Raw genomic sequence first — 24,933 nt, forward strand, 5'->3', positions numbered from 1 at the left:
GCGGTAGGTAGCCTAGTGATTAGAGTGTAGGGGCGGTAGGTAGCCTAGTGGTTAGAGTGTAGGGGCGGTAGGTAGCCTAGTGGTTAGAGTGTAGGGGCGGCAGGTAGCCTAGTGGTTAGAGCGTTGGGCCAGTAACCGAAAGGTTGCTAGATCGAATCCCCGAGCTGACAAGGTAAAAATCTGTCGTTCTGCCCCTGAACAAGGCAGCTCCTAGGCCGTCATTGAAAATTAGAATTTGTTCTTCACTGACTTGCCTAGTTAAATAAATAAAGTTAAAAAAATAATGTATTTAGTTTTTTTAATGACAACCAGCTAATCTCTTCCTGTAAGTATTCCTCTCTCTGGTGTGGGGTGTATTCTACTATATGAAGTATCTAATCTAACCTCTCTCTAGTGATTGGTCTGGTGTGAGGTGTATTCTACTATATGAAGTATCTAATCTAACCTCTCTCTAGTGATTGGTCTGGTGTGGGGTGTATTCTACTATATGAAGTATCTAATCTAACCTTCTCTCTCTCTAGTGATTGGTCTGGTGTGAGGTGTATTCTACTATATGAAGTATCTAATCTAACCTTCTCTCTCTCTAGTGATTGGTCTGGTGTGAGGTGTATTCTACTATATGAAGTATCTAATCTAACCTTCTCTCTCTAGTGATAGGTCTGGTGTGAGGTGTATTCTACTATATGAAGTATCTAATCTAACCTCTCTCTCTCTCTAGTGATTGGTCTGGTGTGGGGTGTATTCTACTATATGAAGTATCTAATCTAACGTCTCTCTCTCTCTCCAGTGATTGGTCTGGTGTGGGGTGTATTCTACTATATGAAGTATCTAATCTAACCTTCTCTCTCTCTAGTGATTGGTCTGGTGTGGGGTGTATTCTACTATATGAAGTATCTAATCTAACCTTCTCTCTCTCTAGTGATTGGTCTGGTGTGGGGTGTATTCTACTATATGAAGTATCTAATCTAACCTCTCTCTAGTGATTGGTCTGGTGTGAGGTGTATTCTACTATATGAAGTATCTAATCTAACCTTCTCTCTCTAGTGATTGGTCTGGTGTGGGGTGTATTCTACTATATGAAGTATCTAATCTAACCTCTCTCTAGTGATTGGTCTGGTGTGAGGTGTATTCTACTATATGAAGTATCTAATCTAACCTTCTCTCTCTCTAGTGATTGGTCTGGTGTGAGGTGTATTCTACTATATGAAGTATCTAATCTAACCTCTCTCTCTCTCTCTCTAGTGATTGGTCTGGTGTGGGGTGTATTCTATTATATGAAGTATCTAATCTAACGTCTCTCTCTCTCCAGTGATTGGTCTGGTGTGGGGTGTATTCTACTATATGAAGTATCTAATCTAACCTCTCTCTCTCTAGTGATTGGTCTGGTGTGGGGTGTATTCTATTATATGAAGTATCTAATCTAACGTCTCTCTCTCTCTAGTGATTGGTCTGGTGTGGGGTGTATTCTACTATATGAAGTATCTAATCTAACCTTCTCTCTCTAGTGATTGGTCTGGTGTGAGGTGTATTCTACTATATGAAGTATCTAATCTAACCTTCTCTCTCTCTAGTGATTGGTCTGGTGTGAGGTGTATTCTACTATATGAAGTATCTAATCTAACCTTCTCTCTCTCCAGTGATTGGTCTGGTGTGAGGTGTATTCTACTATATGAAGTATCTAATCTAACCTTCTCTCTCTCTAGTGATTGGTCTGGTGTGAGGTGTATTCTACTATATGAAGTATCTAATCTAACCTCTCTCTCTCTCTCTCTCCAGTGATTGGTCTGGTGTGGGGTGTATTCTATTATATGAAGTATCTAATCTAACGTCTCTCTCTCTCTAGTGATTGGTCTGGTGTGGGGTGTATTCTACTATATGAAGTATCTAATCTAACCTCTCTCTCTCTCTCTCTCCAGTGATTGGTCTGGTGTGGGGTGTATTCTATTATATGAAGTATCTAATCTAACCTCTCTCTAGTGATTGGTCTGGTGTGGGGTGTATTCTACTATATGAAGTATCTAATCTAACCTCTCTCTAGTGATTGGTCTGGTGTGAGGTGTATTCTACTATATGAAGTATCTAATCTAACCTCTCTCTAGTGATTGGTCTGGTGTGAGGTGTATTCTACTATATGAAGTATCTAATCTAACCTCTCTAGTGATTGGTCTGGTGTGAGGTGTATTCTACTATATGAAGTATCTAATCTAACCTTCTCTCTCTCTAGTGATTGGTCTGGTGTGGGGTGTATTCTACTATATGAAGTATCTAATCTAACCTTCTCTCTCTCTAGTGATTGGTCTGGTGTGGGGTGTATTCTACTATATGAAGTATCTAATCTAACCTTCTCTCTCTCCAGTGATTGGTCTGGTGTGGGGTGTATTCTACTATATGAAGTATCTAATCTAACCTTCTCTCTCTAGTGATTGGTCTGGTGTGAGGTGTATTCTACTATATGAAGTATCTAATCTAACCTCTCTCTAGTGATTGGTCTGGTGTGAGGTGTATTCTACTATATGAAGTATCTAATCTAACCTTCTCTCTCTCCAGTGATTGGTCTGGTGTGAGGTGTATTCTACTATATGAAGTATCTAATCTAACCTCTCTCTAGTGATTGGTCTGGTGTGAGGTGTATTCTACTATATGAAGTATCTAATCTAACCTCTCTCTAGTGATTGGTCTGGTGTGAGGTGTATTCTACTATATGAAGTATCTAATCTAACCTCTCTCTAGTGATTGGTCTGGTGTGAGGTGTATTCTACTATATGAAGTATCTAATCTAACCTCTCTCTAGTGATTGGTCTGGTGTGAGGTGTATTCTACTATATGAAGTATCTAATCTAACCTCTCTCTAGTGATTGGTCTGGTGTGGGGTGTATTCTACTATATGAAGTATCTAATCTAACCTCTCTCTAGTGATTGGTCTGGTGTGAGGTGTATTCTACTATATGAAGTATCTAATCTAACCTCTCTCTAGTGATTGGTCTGGTGTGAGGTGTATTCTACTATATGAAGTATCTAATCTAACCTCTCTCTAGTGATTGGTCTGGTGTGAGGTGTATTCTACTATATGAAGTATCTAATCTAACCTTCTCTCTCTAGTGATTGGTCTGGTGTGGGGTGTATTCTACTATATGAAGTATCTAATCTAACCTTCTCTCTCTAGTGATTGGTCTGGTGTGAGGTGTATTCTACTATATGAAGTATCTAATCTAACCTCTCTCTAGTGATTGGTCTGGTGTGAGGTGTATTCTACTATATGAAGTATCTAATCTAACCTTCTCTCTCTCTAGTGATAGGTCTGGTGTGAGGTGTATTCTACTATATGAAGTATCTAATCTAACCTTCTCTCTCTAGTGATTGGTCTGGTGTGTATTCTACTATATGAAGTATCTAATCTAATGTCTCTCTCTCTCCAGTGATTGGTCTGGTGTGGGGTGTATTCTACTATATGAAGTATCGTTGGAGGAGAGAGGAGGAGGAGACCAGGCAGATGTATGACATGGTGGAGAGAATCATCGGTGCTCTGAGGATCCACAATGCATCGTGTCAGGAGAACAATGACCTCCAGCCCTACCTGCCCATCCCTCACGTCAGAGACTCCCTGGTCCAACCCCAGGACAGGTCAGTACTAACCTCCTACCTGCCCATCCCTCACGTCAGAGACTCCCTGGTCCAACCCCAGGACAGGTCAGTACTAACCTCCTACCTGCCCATCCCTCACGTCAGAGACTTCCTGGTCCAACCCCGGGACAGGTCAGTACTAACCTCCTACCTGCCCATCCCTCACGTCAGAGACTTCCTGGTCCAACCCCAGGACAGGTCAGTACTAACCTCCTACCTGCCCATCCCTCACGTCAGAGACTCCCTGGTTCAACCCCAGGGACAGGTCAGTCCTAGGGCCCTATAAAATCTGCGTTGTGGAGAAGTTGGATGGAATCATGGAATCCAGACATTAAAATGGAATTCAACAATATTCAAAAATCTATTGATCTTTAGAAGGGAACCGACTAAATGTATCCGGCTCGGTGGGGAACCGACTAAATGTATCCGGCTCGGTAGGGAACCGACTAAATGTATCCGGCTCGGTAGGGAACCGACTAAATGTATCCGGCTCGGTAGGGAACCGACTAAATGTATCCGGCTCGGTAGGGAATGGACTAAATGTATCCGGCTCGGTAGGGAATGGACTAAATGTATCCGGCTCGGTAGGGAATGGACTAAATGTATCCGGCTCGGTAGGGAATCGACTAAATGTATCCGGCTCGGTAGGGAATGGACTAAATGTATCCGGCTCGGTAGGGAATGGACTAAATGTATCCGGCTCGGTAGGGAATGGACTAAATGTATCCGACTCGGTAGGGAATGGACTAAATGTATCCGGCTCGGTAGGGAATGCATACATTTGCCCAAGTTTATCATAAGACGTGAACAAAATGGATCAATTCGATATTAAACTGATTTTATGGCAGTAATAATTCCACATTAAACTGATTTTATGGCAGTAATAATTCCATATTAAACTGATTTTATGGCAGTAATAATTCCATATTAAACTGATTTTATGGCAGTACCGAGTATGGCAACAGTGATGTAAACACCTAACTCTGCTTATCGTAATCGGCCTAAGATCAAAACGTATCCTCTCTGTCCGGGTAAGCATACGCCGATTTTAAACCAACTGGTTTTCAGAGCAATCTTTCAAATGATCAGGACATTTCATCGGCGTTCCAGCGGTGTATTTGATCTGATCATATGCCAAGCCGCGTTACGACAAGCCTCTCTCTTACGAGCGAGCGGAGCGAGTTAGGAACAACTGAACGTATGCATGTTAGAAATAGGTTTCACATACCAACTTTGTGTCCGAACTCCGATAGTCTTCTCCAAAAATAACGTGGTCGCTGCGGTAGAACGACAATTCTGATTTGGTTCTGCATTTATTTAAGTCCCCATCAGGAAGTCTGATTTTCAGATGCGTCCATGGAAACAGGATTATTAGGGAAATCGTCCTTCTTGCAAAGCATGTAAATGTTTTTAAACTACTATATTAACCTGACTATGCACAATACTTGTATTGGGTGCCTGTAACCGTACTCAGTGACGTTTTGTATTTTCAGGCAACGGCACAGGAATGACCCTGTCTGTGTGTGCGCGTGTTTGTCTACCACTAAGTGTAGCCGTTAGCGATGATGCTAATAATGACAACAGTCTTCTGGTAGATGGAAAGGCTTTCACAAAAAATTCTTCTCAATTAAATGTTAACTACAAAGTGGCCTATTGCCTTCCTGGCAGAATGACATCATCATTTATTTGCATCAGTCCAGTGGCCATTTTGTTTTGCAAACTGTGCCATCACATGAGCGCTACAGAAACATCGCTGACCAAACAATGTTCCCTGGCTGGTTCACAGGTGAATTAAAGGGTAACTACACCAAAATATCTACATTTCCCAGACTTCAAAAATGGACTCCTGGTGTGATTTTTAAGCACTGTTTTGGACTTAGAACATCCAATATTGTTGTTTTTCTATAAATAGTGTGATCTTAGAACACTGGGAAAACTAAACGGAACAAATAGAATTTGGGGAAGGAAACAAAATAGAATTTGGGGAAGGAAACAAAAGTTTCCAGATTTTATAGGGCCCTACAGTACAGAACCACCTTCGACTTCCAACAGAACTATCACCACACTTCATTGTTTGTGTCGATTCGCTAAGTGGTTACAGAAATGGACATGGCTTCTTGAAGTCTCTAAACTGTTATGGATGTCATGGACTTTAAGAAGCCGTGGCCATTTAAACTGTATGGATCTCAGACTTAAAATGGCCACGGCTTCTTAAAGTAAACTACTTTGTTGTGTTTAGGGCAGATTCTGTTGTTTAGTCCCCCGAGGAGCAATGTCAGAGAGACCAGCTATGTTAGTTTCTATTCTACCATTCAGAGAGACCAGCTATGTTAGTTTCTATTCTACCATTCAGAGAGACTAGCTATGTTAGTTTCTATTCTACCTTTCAGAGAGACCAGCTATGTTAGTTTCTATTCTACCATTCAGAGGGACCAGCTATGTTAGTTTCTATTCTACCATTCAGAGGGACCAGCTATGTTAGTTTATATTCTACCATTCAGAGACCAGCTATGTTAGTTTATATTCTACCATTCAGAGAGACCAGCTATGTTAGTTTCTATTCTACCATTAAGAGGGACCAGCTATGTTAGTTTCTATTCTACCATTCAGAGAGACCCGCTATGTTAGTTTCTATTCTACCATTAAGAGGGACCAGCTATGTTAGTTTCTATTCTACCATTCAGAGGGACCAGCTATGTTAGTTTCTATTCTACCATTCAGAGGGACTAGCTATGTTAGTTTCTATTCTACCATTCAGAGAGACTAGCTATGTTAGTTTCTATTCTACCATTCAGAGAGACTAGCTATGTTAGTTTCTATTCTACCATTCAGAGAGACTAGCTATGTTAGTTTCTATTCTACCATTCAGAGAGACAAGACAGTAATAATAACTGTTAGTTTCTATTCTACCATTCAGAGAGACCAGCTGTTTGTTTCTCTTCTACCATTCAGAGAGACTAGCTGTTAGTTTCTATTCTACCATTCAGAGAGACTAGCTATGTTAGTTTCTATTCTACCATTCAGAGAGACAAGACAGTAATAATAACTGTTAGTTTCTATTCTTCCATTCCAGAAAGAAGCTGAAGAAGGTTTGGGACCGGGCCGTGACGTTCCTCTCAGCCAATGAGAGCCGTATCAGGACAGAGTCTCAGCGGATTGGCGGAGCTGACTTCCTGGTGTGGAGGTGGCTCCAGCCCTCTCTGAGCTGCGACCAGATCTCACTCATCCCCTCCAAAGTCTGGCAGGGCAAAGGTAACTAACCTGTCCCCATTCCTAGCGTGCTCCCAAATGGTACCCTGTTCCCTATGTAGGGCACTACCTTTGACCCCTGAGCCCTGCCATTTGGAAACGCAGGCCTAGTCTCTCTTAACTGGTAAAGAGTTGGTTATGGATTCCAAGAGTGGGATGTACCTTGCTTTTATGTGCAGCATGTAGGTTGTACATGGAGTTTGGTCTATATCAAAGTGTATTGTATTAAATAGACCAATGCATTGGACTCTAACAAACAACATGTACTGTAATATGCAAATACACTTATTATACAAAAGTATGTGGACATCCCTTCAAATTAGTGGATTCGGCTATACCCGTTTCTGACGGGTGTGTAAAAGCGAGCACACAGCCATGCAATCTCCATAGACAAACTTTGGCAGTAGAATGTGGCACAGTCATAGGATGCCACCTTTCCAAACAAGTCAGTTCGTCAAATTTCTGCCCTGCTGGAGCTGCCCCGGTCAACTGTAAGTGCTGTTATTGTGGAGTGGAAACGTCTAGGAGCAACAACGGCTCAGCTGGGAACTGGTAGGCCACACAAGCTCACAAAACAGGACTGCCGAGTGCTGAAGCGTGTAAAAAAAAAAAAAAAATGTCTGTCCTCAGTTGCAACACTCACTACCGAGTTCCAAGCTGCCTCTGGAAGCAACGTCAGCACCAGAACTGTTCGTCGGGAGCTTCATGAAATGGGTTTCCAAGGCCGAGCCATTGGACTCTGGAGCAGTGGGAACGCTTTCTCTGGAGTGATGAATCACGCTTCACCATCTGGCAGTCCGACAGACTAATCTGGGTTTGGCAGATGCCAAGAGAACGCTACCTACCCCAAATGCATAGTGCCAACTGTAAAGTTTGGTGGAGGAGGAATAATGGTCTGGAGCTGTTTTTCATGGTTCGGGCTTCTTAGTTCCCACGAAGGGAAATCTTAACAGCATACAACGACATTCTAGACGATTCTATGCTTCCTACTTTGTGGCAACAGTTTGGGGAAGGCCCTTTACTGTTTCAGCATGACACTAAGTGAGGCCCGTACAGAAATGGTTTGTCGAGATCGGTGTGGAAGAACTTGACTGGCCAGAGCCCTGACCTCAACCCCATCAAACACCTTTTGGGATGAATTGGAACACTGACTGCGAGCCAGGCCTAATCACCCAACATCAGTGCCCGACCTCACTAATGCTCTTGTGGCTGAATGGAAGCAAGTCCCCCCTGCAGCGATGTTCCAACATCTAGTGGAAAGCCTTCCCAGAAGAGTGGAGGCTGTTACAGCAGCAATGTTCCAACATCTAGTGGAAAGCCTTCCCAGAAGAGTGGAGGCTGTTATAGCAGCAGTGTTCCAACATCTAGTGGAAAGCCTTCCCAGAAGAGTGGAGGCTGTTACAGCAGCAATGTTCCAGCATCTAGTGGAAAGCCTTCCCAGAAGAGTGGAGGCTGTTACGGCAGCAATGTTCCAACATCTAGAGGAAAGCCTTCCCAGAAAAGTGGAGGCTGTTATAGCAGCAATGTTCCAACATCTAGTGGAAAGCCTTCCCAGAAGAGTGGAGGCTGTTACAGCAGCAATGTTCCATCATCTAGTGGAAAGCCTTCCCAGAAGAGTGGAGGCTGTTACAGCAGCAATGTTCCAACATCTAGTGGAAAGCCTTCCCAGAAGAGTGGAGGCTGTTATAGCAGCAATGTTCCAACATCTAGTGGAAAGCCTTCCCAGAAGAGTGGAGGCTGTTATAGCAGCAATGTTCCAACATCTAGTGGAAAGCCTTCCCAGAAGAGTGGAGGCTGTTAAAGCAGCAAAGGGAGGGACCAACTTCATATAAATGCTCATGATTTTAGAACGTGATGTTGGCTGAGCAGGTGTCCACATACATTTGGTCATGGTAGTTTGTCAAAAATAAGAAAATGTTTCATCCCTCCTGTTACTGTCCACTTAACGTCTCTTGTCTGTCTCTGTCCACCTAACGTCTCTTGTCTGTCTCTGTCCATCTAACACATTTCCTGTCTCTCTCCTGTCTGTCCTCCCAGCGTTCCCTCTGGACAGGAGGAACTCTCCTCCCAACAGTTTAACACCCTGTCTGAAGATCAGAAACATGTTTGATCCAGTCATGTGAGTACCAGAGGGGATTACTAAATCACTGTGTTCACCAGTCATGTGAGTACCAGAGGGGATTACTAAGTCACTGTGTTCACCAGTCATGTGAGTACCAGAGGGGATTACTAAGTCACTGTGTTCACCAGTCATGTGAGTACCAGAGGGGATTACTAAGTCACTGTGTTCACCAGTCATGTGAGTACCAGAGGGGATTACTAAGTCACTGTGTTCACCAGTCATGTGAGTACCAGAGGGGATTACTAAGTCACTGTGTTCACCAGTCATGTGAGTACCAGAGGGGATTACTAAGTCACTGTGTTCACCAGTCATGTGAGTACCAGAGGGGATTACTAAGTCACTGTGTTCACCAGTCATGTGAGTACCAGAGGGGATTACTAAGTCACTGTGTTCACCAGTCATGTGAGTACCAGAGGGGATTACTAAGTCACTGTGTTCACCAGTCATGTGAGTACCAGAGGGGATTACTAAGTCACTGTGTTCACCAGTCATGTGAGTACCAGAGGGGATTACTAAGTCACTGTGTTCACCAGTCATGTGAGTACCAGAGGGGATTACTAAGTCACTGTGTTCACCAGTCATGTGAGTACCAGAGGGGATTACTAAGTCACTGTGTTCACCAGTCATGTGAGTACCAGAGGGGATTACTAAGTCACTGTGTTCACCAGTCATGTGAGTACCAGAGGGGATTACTAAGTCACTGTGTTCACCAGTCATGTGAGTACCAGAGGGGATTACTAAGTCACTGTGTTCACCAGTCATGTGAGTACCAGAGGGGATTACTAAGTCACTGTGTTCACCAGTCATGTGAGTACCAGAGGGGATTACTAAGTCACTGTGTTCACCAGTCATGTGAGTACCAGAGGGGATTACTAAGTCACTGTGTTCACCAGTCATGTGAGTACCAGAGGGGATTACTAAGTCACTGTGTTCACCAGTCATGTGAGTACCAGAGGGGATTACTAAGTCACTGTGTTCACCAGTCATGTGAGTACCAGAGGGGATTACTAAGTCACTGTGTTCACCAGTCATGTGAGTACCAGACGGGATTACTAAGTCACTGTGTTCACCAGTCATGTGAGTACCAGAGGGGATTACTAAGTCACTGTGTTCACCAGTCATGTGAGTACCAGAGGGGATTACTAAGTCACTGTGTTCACCAGTCATGTGAGTACCAGAGGGGATTACTAAGTCACTGTGTTCACCAGTCATGTGAGTACCAGAGGGGATTACTAAGTCACTGTGTTCACCAGTCATGTGAGTACCAGAGGGGATTACTAAGTCACTGTGTTCACCAGTCATGTGAGTACCAGAGGGGATTACTAAGTCACTGTGTTCACCAGTCATGTGAGTACCAGAGGGGATTACTAAGTCACTGTGTTCACCAGTCATGTGAGTACCAGAGGGGATTACTAAGTCACTGTGTTCACCAGTCATGTGAGTACCAGAGGGGATTACTAAGTCACTGTGTTCACCAGTCATGTGAGTACCAGAGGGGATTACTAAGTCACTGTGTTCACCAGCAATCTGTAGGCTTCTTTTGGAGTTAGGGATGAGCATGTACTTGTCAGTGGACTAAAACGTTCTCTTTGCATGTCGGTATCAGCAGACAGTCTCTTTGCATGTCGGTATCAGCAGACAGTCTCTTTGCATGTCGGTATCAGCAGACAGTCTCTTTGCATGTCGGTATCAGCAGCTGCATAGATGTGGATGTGGATGTCGGCAGACTCTCTCTTAGATGTGGATGTACGGTCGTGGCCAAAAGTTGAGAATGACACATTAATTTCCACAAAGTTTGCTGCTTCAGTGTCTTTAGATATTTTTGTCAGATGTTACTATGGAATACTGAAGTATAGTAACAAGCATTTCATAAGTGTCAAAGGCTTTTATTGACAATTACATGAAGTTGATGCAAAGAGTCAATATTTGCAGTGTTGACCCTTCTTTTTCAAGACCTCTGCAATCCACCCTGGCATGCTGTCAATTAACTTCTGGGCCACATCCTGACTGATGGCAGCCCATTCTTGCATAATCAACGTTTGGAGTTTGTCAGAATATGTGGGGGTTTGTTTGTCAGAATATGTGGGGGTTTGTTTGTCCACCCGCCGCTTGAGGATTGACCACAAGTTCTCAATGGGATTAAGGTCTGGGGAGTTTCCTGGCCATGGACCCAAAATATCGATGTTTTGTTCCCTGACCTTATTGCAAGGTGCTCCATCATGCTGGAAAAGGCATTGTTCGTCACCAAACTGTTCCTGGATGGTTGGGAGAAGTTGGTCTCGGAGGATGTGTTGGTACAATTCTTTATTCATGGCTGTGTTCTTAGGCAGAATTGTGAGTGAGCCCACTCTTGGCTGAGAAGCAACCCCACACATGAATGGTCTCAGGATGCTTTATTGTTGGTATGACACAGGACTGATGGAAGCGCTCACCTTGTCTTCTCCGGACAAGCTTTTTTCCGGATGCCCCAAACAATCGGAAAGGGGATTCATCAGAGAAAATGACTTAACCCCAGTCCTCAGCAGTCCAATCCCTGTACCTTTTGCAGAATACCAGTCTGTCCCTGATGTTTTTCCTTGAGAGAAGTGGCTTCTTTGCTGCTCTTCTAGACACCAGGCCATCCTCCAAAAGTCTTTGCCTCACTGTGCATGCAGATGCACTCACACCTGCCTGCTGCCATTGCTGAGCAAGCTCTGTATTGGTGGTGCCCCGATCCCGCAGCTGAATCAACTTTAGGAGACGGTCCCGGACTTTCTTGGGCGCCCTGAAGCCTTCTTCACAACAATTGAACCGCTCTCCTTGAAGTTCTTGATGATCCGATAAATGGTTGATTTAGGTGCAATCTTACTGGCAGCAATATCCTTGCCTGTGAAGCCCTTTTTGTGCAAAGCAATGATGACGGCATGTGTTTCCTTGCAGGTAACCATGGTTAACAGAGGAAGAACAATGATTCCAAGTACCACCCTCCTTTTGAAGCTTCCAGTTTGTTATTCGAACTCAATCAGCATGACAGAGTGATCTCCAGCCTTGTCCTCGTCAACACTCACACCTGTGTTAACGAGATAATCACTGACATGATGTCAGCTGGTCCTTTTGTGGCAGGGCTGAAATGCAGTGGAATTCTTTGGCGGGGGGGATTCAGTTCATTTGCATGGCAAAGAGGGACTTTGAAATTAATTGCATTTCATCAGATCACTCTTCATAACATTCTGGAGTATATGCAAATTGCCATCATACAAACTGAGGCAGCAGACTTTGTGAAAATTAATATTTGTCATTCTCAAAACTTTTGGCCACGACTGTACATTGTATCAAGTGTTTTCCCTGGGCTGGAAGTGTCTGTCTGCATGTGATATAGTCCAGTGATGGAACACCTATTCCAGTGGAATGACACCTGTATGTACCACCATGTACTGTCCTATCCTACTTGTGTGTTCTTGAATACCAGGTTAGAGGTGGGTTAGGACTTCTAGATGACATCTGACCCCTTTACATGTGTGTGTAACAGGGAGGTTGGTGAAAACTGGCATCTGGCCATCCACGAGGCCATCTTGGAGAAGTGTTGTGACAACGACGGTATCGTCCACATCGCTGTCGACAAGAACTCCAGAGAGGTGAGTGTCTGTCACAGCTGTTATATCAAACACTGGCTATGTTCCAAGTGGCTCCCTATTATTTTACCAAATAGGGCTATCTTCTGTATACCACCCCTACCTGATCACAACTGATTGGCTCAAACGCACTAAGAAGGAAAGAAATTCCACAAATTAACAAGGCACACCTGTTAATTGAAAAGCATTCCAGGTGACTACCTCATGAAGCTGGTTGAGAGAATGCCAAGTGTGCAAAGCTGTCATCAAGGCAAAGGGTGCCTCAAATATAACGTTTTTTGATTTAACACTTTAACAGCCATCTGGTTATATATCCACTAAGCAGGTGGAACATCTGGTTATATATTGCAGTGAGTCACCCTACAGACAGACTGATGTGGCTGTGTTATAACCTGTGATAGAAGAGCTCGTTAACGTCTCCTCTCTCTCTCCAGGGCTGTGTCTATGTGAAGTGTCTGTCAGCAGAACACTCGGGGAAAGCCTTCAAGGCGCTACATGGCTCCTGGTTCGATGGTAAATCACTTTAGCAACAACACACTTGTCTTTGCCCTTCGTTGTCCTTCCATCCTCTAATGAACCTTGTTGTTACCTGTTGACTTCCCTACTGTTGACCATTTTTATCTAACCAACTGGAACAAAACCAATAGCCCTTGTTTGCTAACTTTGAGACGATCATTGATACCGGATAAAATAGGAAGGATTTTAAGAGATTTAGTCACATGGTTGGTCTTCATTGTTTCTCTCTCTCCCTCCTGTCTCTCCCTCCCTACCGTCTCTCCCTCCCTACCGTCTCTCCCTCCCTACCGTCCCCCCCTACCTACCGTCTCTCCCTACCTACCTACCGTCTCTCCCTACCTACCTACCGTCTCTCCCTACCTACCTACCGTCTCTCCCTCCCTACCTACCGTCTCTCCCTCCCTCCCTACCTACCGTCTCTCCCTCCCTCCCTACCTACCGTCTCTCCCTCCCTCCCTACCTACCGTCTCTACCTCTCTCTCTCCCTCCCGTCCCTCCCTACCTACCTACCGTCTCTCTCCCTCCCTACCTACCTACCGTCTCTCTCCCTACCTACCTACCGTCTCTCTCCCTACCTACCTACCGTCTCTCTCCCTACCTACCTACCGTCTCTCTCCCTACCTACCTACCGTCTCTCTCCCTACCTACCTACCGTCTCTCTCCCTACCTACCTACCGTCTCTCTCCCTACCTACCTACCGTCTCTCTCTCCCTCCCTACCTACCGTCTCTCTCTCCCTCCCTACCTACCGTCTCTCTCTCCCTCCCTACCTACCGTCTCTCTCTCCCTCCCTACCTACCGTCTCTCTCTCCCTCCCTACCTACCGTCTCTCTCTCCCTCCCTACCTACCGTCTCTCTCTCCCTCCCTACCTACCGTCTCTCCCTACCTACCGCTCCCCCCTACCTACCTACCGTCTCTCTCTCTCTCCCTCCCTACCTACCGTCTCTCTCCCTACCTACCGTCTCTCTCCCTACCTACCGTCTCTCTCCCTACCTACCGTCTCTCTCCCTACCTACCGTCTCTCTCCCTACCTACCGTCTCTCTCCCTACCTACCGTCTCTCTCCCTACCTACCGTCTCTCTCCCTACCTACCGTCTCTCTCCCTACCTACCGTCTCTCTCCCTACCTACCGTCTCTCTCCCTACCTACCGTCTCTCTCTCTCCCTCCCGTCTCTCTCTCCCTACCTACCGTCTCTCTCTCCCTACCTACCGTCTCTCTCTCCTTACCTACCGTCTGTCCCTACCTACCGCTCCCCCCTACCTCTCTACTGTCTCCCTCCCTACCTACCGTCTCTCTCCCTACCTACCGTCTCTCTCCCTACCTACCGTCTCTCTCCCTACCGTCTCTCTCCCTACCTACCGTCTCTCTCCCTCCCGTCTCTCTCTCCCTCCCTACCTACCGTCTCTCCCTACCTACCGCCCCCCCTACCTACCGTCTCTCTCTCCCTCCCTACCTACCGTCCCTCCCTACCTACCGTCTCTCCCTACCTACCGTCTCTCTCTCCCTCCCTACCTACCGTCTCTCCCTACCTACCGTCCCCCCCTACCTCCCTCTCCTCTCTCTCTCCCTCCCTCCCTCTCCTCTCTCTCTCCCTCCCTCCCTCTCCTCTCTCTCTCCCTCCCTCCCTCCCTCCCGTCTCTCCCTCCCTCCCTCCCGTCTCTCCCTCCCTCCCTCCCGTCTCTCTCTCCCTCCCTCCCGTCTCTCTCTCCCTCCCTCCCGTCTCTCTCTCCCTCCCTCCCTCCCGTCTCTCCCTCCCTCCCTCCCGTCTCTCCCTCCCTCCCTCCCTCCCGTCTCTCCCTCCCTCCCTCCCGTCTCTCCCTCCCTCCCGTCTCTCCCTCCCTCCCTCCCGTCTCTCCCTCCCTCCCTCCCGTCTCTCCCTCCCTCCCTCCCGTCTCTCCCTCCCTCCCTCCCGTCTCTCCCTCCCTCCCTCCCGTCTCTCCCTCCCTCCCTCCCGTCTCTCCCTCCCTCCCGTCTCTCTCTCCCTACCTACCGTCTCTCCCTACCTACCATCTCTCTCTCCCTCCCTACCTACCGTCTCTCCCTACCTACCGTCCCTCCCTACCTACCATCCCCCCTCCCAGGTAAGCTGGTGACGGTGAAGTACCTGCGTCTGGACCGCTACCACCAGCGTTTTCCTCAGGCCCAGGGCTGTAGCACCTCCCTGAAGCCCTCTAACACCTACATGAACACCGTGTCCAGACTACGTCACCACACCAGCCCTGATAGCAGCTCTAACTCTCTAGGCTTCTCCTGAGGGGGGAGGCAGATTACCCCAGCCTCCTCTCTCTCCCTCACAGATACTACCGCTACCAACCCAACCAGCTCCTTCTTACCCCTGTGTCACGGTCTCACCTCAACACAGGCCCCCTTCCTTCAGTCTCCCCTTAACAAGCCTCTACTGGAGGTGATGGCAGCTTGGTGAACCGTCTGTCTCGACTCACAGGGCTGGGTGAACCGTCTGTCCGACTCACAGGGCTGGGTGAACCGTCTGTCTCGACTCACAGGGCTGGGTGAACCGTCTGTCTCGACTCACAGGGCTGGGTGGAACGTCTGTCTCCACTCACAGGGCTGGGTGGAACGTCTGTCTCAACTCACAGGGCTGGGTGAACCGTCTGTCTCGACTCACAGGGCTGGGTGGAACGTCTGTCTTGACTCACAGGCCTGGGTGGAACTGTCTGTCTCGACTCACAGGGCTGGGTGAACCGTCTCAACAAACAGGGCTTTTTTTTCTCTTTTAAATGGGACTGACTGTTGGTTGTCCACAACCTGTCTGGACCACAGGAGTGGTGGGAGGCTTTAGACAGACTGTTGGTTGGACCACAGGAGTGGTGGGAGGCTTGAGACTGACTGTTGGTTGGACCACAGGAGTGGTGGGAGGCTTGAGACTGACTGTTGGTTGGACCACAGGAGTGGTGGGAGGCTTTAGACTGACTGTTGGTTGGACCACAGGAGTGGTGGGAGGCTTGAGACCGACTGACAGTCCTGCTGTGTTTTTTTGTCGTAAAGACCAATCAGAGTTTTGAAAACAAAACGACGAGCTAAACTTTGGAAGACCACTTGAACAACCAATGGGCTGGGAGATTGGAGACTAGGGGGGCGTGGTCTGAGCGAGCTGGAGATGTGTGATTCGCCGGTGCCGTCAAACACTATTTAATTTTTGTTCTTTTTGTATTACAAACTTTATGGATTTAACAAGGAAACAAAACTTCCATTTCGTTCTAATGGCATATTTAAAACAGATATGAGAGAGAAACAACCCCTTCTTTTCTCTTGTCTCCCCATCCTCTCCTCCCTCCATCCCTTTTTTTAATGAGACTGGCTCCATGATTTTTTTCAAGGAGTTGAGTCGGGCTTTACATTGAAATTGCTGCATGTGTTGGTTAAAGTTAAAGCCTCTATTTAAGCTTTTGAATTTATAACGTAATCTGGATTTTTATTTCCTGGAGAATGTAATCCCTTTTCTTTCTTTTGTAGTTTTTAGTCGAGCGGCGGAGGAAAGGCAGACATAAACATTTAGCCGACTGAAGGGTGGGAGTGGGTGCTTAGCTGTCAGCCTGAAATACATGTTGACTGGTTGGCTGGTGACGGTGGCTTCCTTTTGAATGATCCGTATTCATAAAGCAAAAACCATAAGCTGTCATTCTTGTCCTGCCCACCGCTACAATACTCTTTAACATACGGACGGCATCAGATTCTGTATTCAGAAGTGGAAGCGTTTGTGAGAGATTGGGAGGATAACTTGTTGCGAGACAGTGATTTTGGCAGGTGGTGTTGGTGCACACCCCCCCGTCCCCCCCCCCCGTCCCGTCCCGTCCCCGTCCCCGGGCCTACGTCTTGGATAGAAAGACTCCCTCGCTGTGGAGTTTAGAGAAGATGGGGGGGGGGGGGGGGGGCTAATAACGTGGGCGATCAGTCAGTCGTCCATTTTGTATTTTTTGGGCTTCTTTGCTTTTCTGTCTTTTTAACTCAATATTGGTGGCCGTCTTATAAGTATCTTTCCTCCCTCAAGCAGCTGGAAGCGCTTCTCCCGTCAGTCAGAATAGATTCCAATATTATATTGTTTTGAGTTCCCGTTTTTAATTAACAACTATTTGATTGATTCTGGTTCATGTTCTTATTGTTCCCGCCGCATAGACTTCTGCTGGAACATGGGATTCTATACACACCTAGGCTTCCTTTTTACTGCACCCCAAATAGCACCCTATTTCATTTCTAGTGCACTACTTTAGACCAAGGCCCATAGGGGTAGTGCACTACTTTAGACCAGAACCCATAGGGGTAGTGCACTACTTTAGACCAGGGCCCATAGGGGTAGTGCACTACTTTAGAACAGGACCCATAGGGGTAGTGCACGGCTTTTGACCAGAGCCCACTATATAGGGTCCCGTTTAGGATACGTCCGTGGACAAAACATTAGGAACACCTGCTCTTTCCATGGCATGGACTGACCAGGTGAATCCAGGTGAAAAGCTATGATCCCTTATTGATGTCACTCGCTAAATCCACTTCAAACGGATGTAGATGACGGGGAGGAGACGGGTTAAAGAAAGAGATTTGAGACATGGATTGTGTGTGTGTGCCATTCAGAGTGTGTGAATGGATTCCCAGTAAGACACTGGTTTAATACGTTTTGTATATATTCATGGAGGTATAGATGGAATGGAAGGTGTGTGAATGTATAGCTGTTCCATGATCCCTGCAATACAGCCCTGTGTTTCTGCTGCGTGTTAAAATGGCACACTATTCCCTACATAGTGCACTAGCCCTATGGGCCCTGGTCTAAAGTAGTGCACTACCCCTATGGGCCCTGGTCTAAAGTAGTGCACTAGCCCTATGGGCCCTGGTCTAAAGTAGTGCACTAGCCCTATGGGCCCTGGTCTAAAGTAGTGCACTAGCCCTATGGGTCCTGGTCTAAAGTAGTGCACTAGCCCTATGGGCCAGTGCACTAGCCCTATGGGCCCTGGTCTAAAGTAGTGCACTAGCCCTATGGGCCCTGGTCTAAAGTAGTGCACTAGCCCTATGGGCCCTGGTCTAAAGTAGTGCACTAGCCCTATGGGCCCTGGTCTAAAGTAGTGCACTTCCCCTATGGTTCCTGGTCTAAAGTAGTGCACTACAAAGTGATGTGCGTGTCATGTCAGATGCAGCCGGTCCTGTGTGTACAGGAACAGAGTTCAGCTGGTTTCATCGCTCCAGATTCCCTTTATTGGACGTTTATACCCGTTTTATTACTACTTTGTGAGAGAGAAATCAACTGTGTCCCCAAAATGGCCCCTTATTCCCTATATATAGTGCACTAATCCTATAGGACCCTGGTCAAAAGTAGTGCACTAAATAGGGAATAGGGTTCCATTTTTGGATGCGAACAAAACCGTTTTCTTGCCATGTTGAAAAGTCATTTGACTTCTTTGTTTATTGTGGTTCTTTAATTGTATCCAGCCATTGTTGTTGATAAACGCAGACCTAATGTAATATTATTATAGTCGTGTCAGATATGATGCAGAGAGAGAAAGAGAACACATGCAAACCCGTTGTTTTTAGATGTAAAACGGAAATAAAATGGTGTTTAACGTTGATGCAGAAATAAGCTGATTAAAAAATATATATATATACGTTTTTTTTGTTTAAAGTACAAGCTCCATGTGACCGTGTCCCAAACGACACCCTCTTTCAACCCAAAGTAGTGTACTATTTAGGGAATAGGGTGCCAAACGCCACCCTCTTTCAACCCAAAGTAGTGCTCTATTTAGGGAAAAGGGTGCCAATACTTGCACACCCCAAGTATTCCAAGCACCTCTCGTGTCTAAATGGAGACTGTAAAGTCCTGAATGATTGCATGTGAGCTAGACCTATTAACACGTTCATGATGCTTCACGATCAAAGGATTCCACACCATTAACATTAGTTGTTTTTTTTTGGGGGGGGGGGGGGGAAATGGAGTGTGAAGTTGAAAGTGGGGGTGCAGTAAGTTGTACAAAACAATGCACATTTAAAAAATAAAAGTTTTTACCGTGGTGCAGTCCTGTCCCCCTGCAGCAGTTGTTGACCTGGTTGTGCCTTAACTTTGTGCTTTAAAACAAAAAAAAACAGCTGGCACTGCATTACTGAAGAAAGTCTTGGGTTTATTATAGTGGTACAATCATTGTTTAAAGGGAACGTGAGGTCAGAAAGAAAGAGCTTTATTACAAATTGTGTTTTCTTGGAAAGTTATTTTTTTTTTTTCGGTTGACACCGAGAACGGGGTGTTTGTGTCCAACAATATGCTTTCCTGCACCCCCCCACCAGAGTCCGTCCTCTCATGGCACCCTATTCCCCATATAGTGCACTACTTTTGACTCGAGCCCTATGTGGTGCACTACTTTTGACTCGAGCCCTATGTGGTGCACTACTTTTGACTCGAGCCCTACTTTTGACTCGAGCCCTATGGTGAATGGGGTGCCATTTGGGATTTAGCCAGTATTCTTTTTTAAAATTCAAGTCATGTTGTTGTTTGGGTAGTCATTTTAATGTTTAGATACTTTATGTGCTTACTCTCCTTCCCATTTACAGAATGACCTTTACATTCACTTTAAACAATTGTATTCCACTGCACAGAGCTGAATATGTACAAAATAAACAACGTTCAAAATGGAAGCCAGTTGTTTTTTGCTGACTGTACTTTCCTACGTGGTGCATCATGGGTAATGATACTCTTTTTATATTTTTGTAATATTGTCAACAACCTGATGTTGAATACCAGTGATGTAACCGAAGGTTGTTTTTCTTATAAGAAATTATTTTAATTATAAGAAACAAATGAGACTGTATATAGTGAGTGAATGTATATGTTAGTTTGGTCTGTGTGCGGCTTACAAAAAAAACACTAACGTTTTCTAGAAATGCCGGTTGGAGGGATTTTGGTATTTTCTGCTTATTCCCTCATAATTCCGGGTATCTTCCAACCGGCATTTCTGGGAATCTGGGTAAAAAGTTTCCAGAATTTTCTAAACCTATCTTGTGTGGCTCTTCTCTACGGTTTACGGTGACGCTTGCTGCTTCAACTATCAGCTTCTCCCTCTAAATGACGTTTCTTTCTCTGATTTTTTAAAATGTATTTTATGTAAACATTGTACATTTTATACCTGTAATATGTATTATATGCAGAAGCCGTTTAATTTCTATTGCATTGTAACATTCAGATTGACCTATCACGACTCCCCCCCCAACGTGTCCTCGCCTCAAGCCAGATGAAGCTAAAGTTGTCCAATAATGCCCAGATATTTAAAAGTTTCAGATGTAATTTGTCACTTAATTGTCTTGTAAAAATGGCTCTGATTAAAGTTGTTTTTTCATCACTGCTCTACATAATTAGACTTGTTTTATAATCAGTTGTGCAGTGAAGACTGCTGATGGTGTTGAAGTATTGTTCCACAGCTTTCTCTCTATATGGAAATGGAACTTGTCCTCGGCTGTCTCTACCTCAGCCCAACGTGTCCTCGCCTGTCTCTACCTCAGCCCAACGTGTCCTCGCCTGTCTCTACCTCAGCCCAACGTGTCCTCGCCTGTCTCTACCTCAGCCCAACGTGTCCTCGCCTGTCTCTACCTCAGCCCAACGTGTCCTCGCCTGTCTCTACCTCAGCCCAACGTGTCCTCGCCTGTCTCTACCTCAGCCCAACGTGTCCTCGCCTGTCTCTACCTCAGCCCAACGTGTCCTCGCCTGTCTCTACCTCAGCCCAACGTCTCCTCGCCTGTCTCTACCTCAGCCCAACGTGTCCTCCGCTGTCTCTACCTCAGCCCAACGTGTCCCTCAGTGCAGAACCTGTCCAGCAGCTGTGCCTGTGTCCACTATGCTTCCTGACCCCACCAATTGAGGTATCTGAGTCGACCTACCATAAGTGGTGGGGAAAGAAGAAAATAAAAAACTCGGACCAAAATGTTCCTCAAAAACAGACTGACCGGAGCCCAGACTCAAATGTAGATTTGAGTCTGGGCTCCGGTGACCCATTTGAAGAATTGTACTGTATAATAATGAAATGATGTGTAATACCACAAACCATAGGGGGTCCAGACACACAGTCTGGGAACCACTGCTCTAATGAGTGGAGATGCATGGACAATGTAGGAACCAGGGAAGGAACCAGGCTGTCCAACATGAGTCTACAGCAGTATGCTGTCCAACATGAGTCTACAGCAGTATGCTGTCCGACATGAGTCTACAGCAGTATGCTGTCCGACATGAGTCTACAGCAGTATGCTGTCCGACATGAGTCTACAGGTATGCTGTCCGACATGAGTCTACAGCAGTATGCTGTCCGACATGAGTCTACAGCAGTATGCTGTCCGACATGAGTCTACAGCAGTATGCTGTCCGACATGAGTCTACAGCAGTATGCTGTCCGACATGAGTCTACAGCAGTATGCTGTCCGACATGAGTCTACAGCAGTATGCTGTCCGACATGAGTCTACAGCAGTATGCTGTCCGACATGAGTCTACAGCAGTATGCTGTCCGAGATGAGTCTACAGCAGTATGCTGTCCAACATGAGTCGACTGCGGTATGCTGTCATTTCAGTCATTCAAGGAGTTGGGGTGAACACATTGATAATCTATTGTCATTGGATTGGGCCTCTTCTTCACCTCCAGAACCAAACAGTAGGAACAGAGATTATTCTAACTCTATTCTAACAGTGCTATGCTGTTCTAACTCACTATTCTAACAGTGCTATGCTGTTCTAACTCACTATTCTAACAGTGCTATGCTGTTCTAACTCACTATTCTAACAGTGCTATTCTGTTCTAACTCACTATTCTAACAGTGCTATGCTGTTCTAACTCACTATTCTAACAGTGCTATGCTGTTCTAACAGTGCTATGCTGTTCTAACTCTATTCTAACAGTGCTATTCTATTCTAACAGAGCTATGCTGTTCTAACTCACTATTCTAACAGTGCTATGCTATTCTAACTCTATTCTAACAGTGCTATGCTGTTCTAACTCTATTCTAACAGTGCTATTCTGTTCTAACTCACTATTCTAACAGTGCTATTCTGTTCTAACTCACTATTCTAACAGTGCTATGCTGTTCTAACTCACTATTCTAACAGTGCTATGCTGTTCTAACTCTATTCTAACAGTGCTATTCTATTCTAACAGTGCTATTCTGTTCTAACTCACTATTCTAACAGTGCTATGCTGTTCTAACTCTATTCTAACAGTGCTATGCTGTTCTAACTCACTATTCTAACAGTGCTATGCTGTTCTAACTCACTATTCTAACAGTGCTATGCTATTCTAACTCTATTCTAACAGTGCTATTCTGTTCTAACTCACTATTCTAACAGTGCTATGCTGTTCTAACTCACTATTCTAACAGTGCTATGCTGTTCTAACTCACTATTCTAACAGTGCTATGCTGTTCTAACTCACTATTCTAACAGTGCTATGCTGTTCTAACTCACTATTCTAACAGTGCTATGCTATTCTAACTATTCTAACAGTGCTATTCTATTCTAACTCACTATTCTAACAGTGCTATGCTATTCTAACTCACTATTCTAACAGTGCTATGCTGTTCTAACTCACTATTCTAACAGTGCTATGCTGTTCTAACTCTATTCTAACAGTGCTATTCTGTTCTAACTCACTATTCTAACAGTGCTATGCTGTTCTAACTCACTATTCTAACAGTGCTATGCTGTTCTAACTCACTATTCTAACAGTGCTATGCTGTTCTAACTCACTATTCTAACAGTGCTATGCTGTTCTAACTCACTATTCTAACAGTGCTATTCTATTCTAACTCACTATTCTAACAGTGCTATGCTATTCTAACTCTATTCTAACAGTGCTATTCTGTTCTAACTCACTATTCTAACAGTGCTATGCTGTTCTAACTCACTATTCTAACAGTGCTATGCATTTCTAACTCTATTCTAACAGTGCTATGCTGTTCTAACTCACTATTCTAACAGTGCTATGCTGTTCTAACTCACTATTCTAACAGTGCTATGCTATTCTAACTCTATTCTAACAGTGCTATTCTATTCTAACTCACTATTCTAACAGTGCTATGCTGTTCTAACTCTATTCTAACAGTGCTATGCTGTTCTAACTCACTATTCTAACAGTGCTATGCTGTTCTAACTCTATTCTAACAGTGCTATGCTATTCTAACTCACTATTCTAACAGTGCTATGCTATTCTAACAGTGCTATGCTGTTCTAACTCTATTCTAACAGTGCTATGCTGTTCTAACTCACTATTCTAACAGTGCTATGCTGTTCTAACAGTGCTATGCTGTTCTAACTCTATTCTAACAGTGCTATTCTATTCTAACAGAGCTATGCTGTTCTAACTCACTATTCTAACAGTGCTATGCTATTCTAACTCTATTCTAACAGTGCTATGCTGTTCTAACTCTATTCTAACAGTGCTATTCTGTTCTAACAGTGCTATGCTATTCTAACTCACTATTCTAACAGTGCTATGCTGTTCTAACTCTATTCTAACAGTGCTATGCTGTTCTAACTCTATTCTAACAGTGCTATGCTATTCTAACAGTGCTATGCTGTTCTAACTCTATTCTAACAGTGCTATGCTGTTCTAACTCTATTCTAACAGTGCTATGCTATTCTAACAGTGCTATGCTATTCTAACTCACTATTCTAACAGTGCTATGCTGTTCTAACTCTATTCTAACAGTGCTATTCTGTTCTAACTCTATTCTAACAGTGCTATGCTGTTCTAACTCTATTCTAACAGTGCTATGCTGTTCTAACTCACCATTCTAACAGTGCTATGCTGTTCTAACTCTATTCTAACAGTGCTATGCTGTTCTAACTCACTATTCTAACAGTGCTATGCTGTTCTAACTCACTATTCTAACAGTGCTATTCTGTTCTAACTCACTATTCTAACAGTGCTATGCTGTTCTAACTCACTATTCTAACAGTGCTATGCTATTCTAACTCACTATTCTAACAGTGCTATGCTGTTCTAACTCACTATTCTAACAGTGCGATGCTGTTCTAACTCACTATTCTAACAGTGCTATGCTATTCTAACAGTGCTATGCTGTTCTAACTCTATTCTAACAGTGCTATGCTGTTCTAACTCACTATTCTAACAGTGCTATGCTATTCTAACAGTGCTATGCTGTTCTAACTCACTATTCTAACAGTGCTATGCTGTTCTAACTCACTATTCTAACAGTGCTATGCTGTTCTAACTCTATTCTAACAGTGCTATGCTGTTCTAACTCACTATTCTAACAGTGCTATGCTGTTCTAACTCACTATTCTAACAGTGCTATGCTGTTCTAACTCACTATTCTAACAGTGCTATGCTGTTCTAACTCACTATTCTAACAGTGCTATGCTGTTCTAACTCACTATTCTAACAGTGCTATGCTGTTCTAACTCACTATTCTAACAGTGCTATGCTGTTCTAACTCACTATTCTAACAGTGCTATGCTGTTCTAACTCACTATTCTAACAGTGCTATGCTATTCTAACTCACTATTCTAACAGTGCTATGCTGTTCTAACTCACTATTATAACAGTGCTATGCTGTTCTAACTCACTATTCTAACAGTGCTATGCTATTCTATTCTATTTCTCTCATTGGACTCGCTTTCCAATCTGCTGTAGTAACAATCTATTGTAATAGTCCATCATGTTTCCAGGAATGAGAGCCAGTAGTAAGATAACTCATTTAAATAGACAGCTAGTTTGACTTGATCCTACTGTATGGACTCAATTTCGCGTAATCTGATTTTGCTCTTGTTCATATTTGGAGATATGTGCCTGTGGCGCTGGAATCTATCCCACAATGCACC

The 24,933-nt window shown here is 44.8% G+C and overlaps 1 protein-coding gene across 1 annotated transcript in view; it reads left to right on the plus strand.

The window, feature by feature from the left end:
- The window catches only part of lemd3 (LEM domain containing 3), a 32,899-nt gene extending 15,887 nt beyond the window's left edge, over positions 1 to 17,012 (plus strand). The window contains exons 6-11 of the mRNA XM_055906103.1: positions 3,417 to 3,621; positions 6,695 to 6,873; positions 8,908 to 8,989; positions 12,501 to 12,606; positions 13,038 to 13,116; positions 15,202 to 17,012. Coding sequence (XP_055762078.1) covers positions 3,417 to 3,621; positions 6,695 to 6,873; positions 8,908 to 8,989; positions 12,501 to 12,606; positions 13,038 to 13,116; positions 15,202 to 15,374 — 824 coding nt within the window. The 3' untranslated portion in view covers positions 15,375 to 17,012. The remainder of the gene's footprint in view (positions 1 to 3,416; positions 3,622 to 6,694; positions 6,874 to 8,907; positions 8,990 to 12,500; positions 12,607 to 13,037; positions 13,117 to 15,201) is intronic.
- The last annotated feature ends 7,921 nt before the right edge of the window (positions 17,013 to 24,933 follow it).

Source organism: Salvelinus fontinalis, chromosome 39 (genome assembly GCF_029448725.1).
Source record: "Salvelinus fontinalis isolate EN_2023a chromosome 39, ASM2944872v1, whole genome shotgun sequence".
In the NCBI taxonomy this organism is placed as follows: domain Eukaryota; kingdom Metazoa; phylum Chordata; class Actinopteri; order Salmoniformes; family Salmonidae; genus Salvelinus; species Salvelinus fontinalis.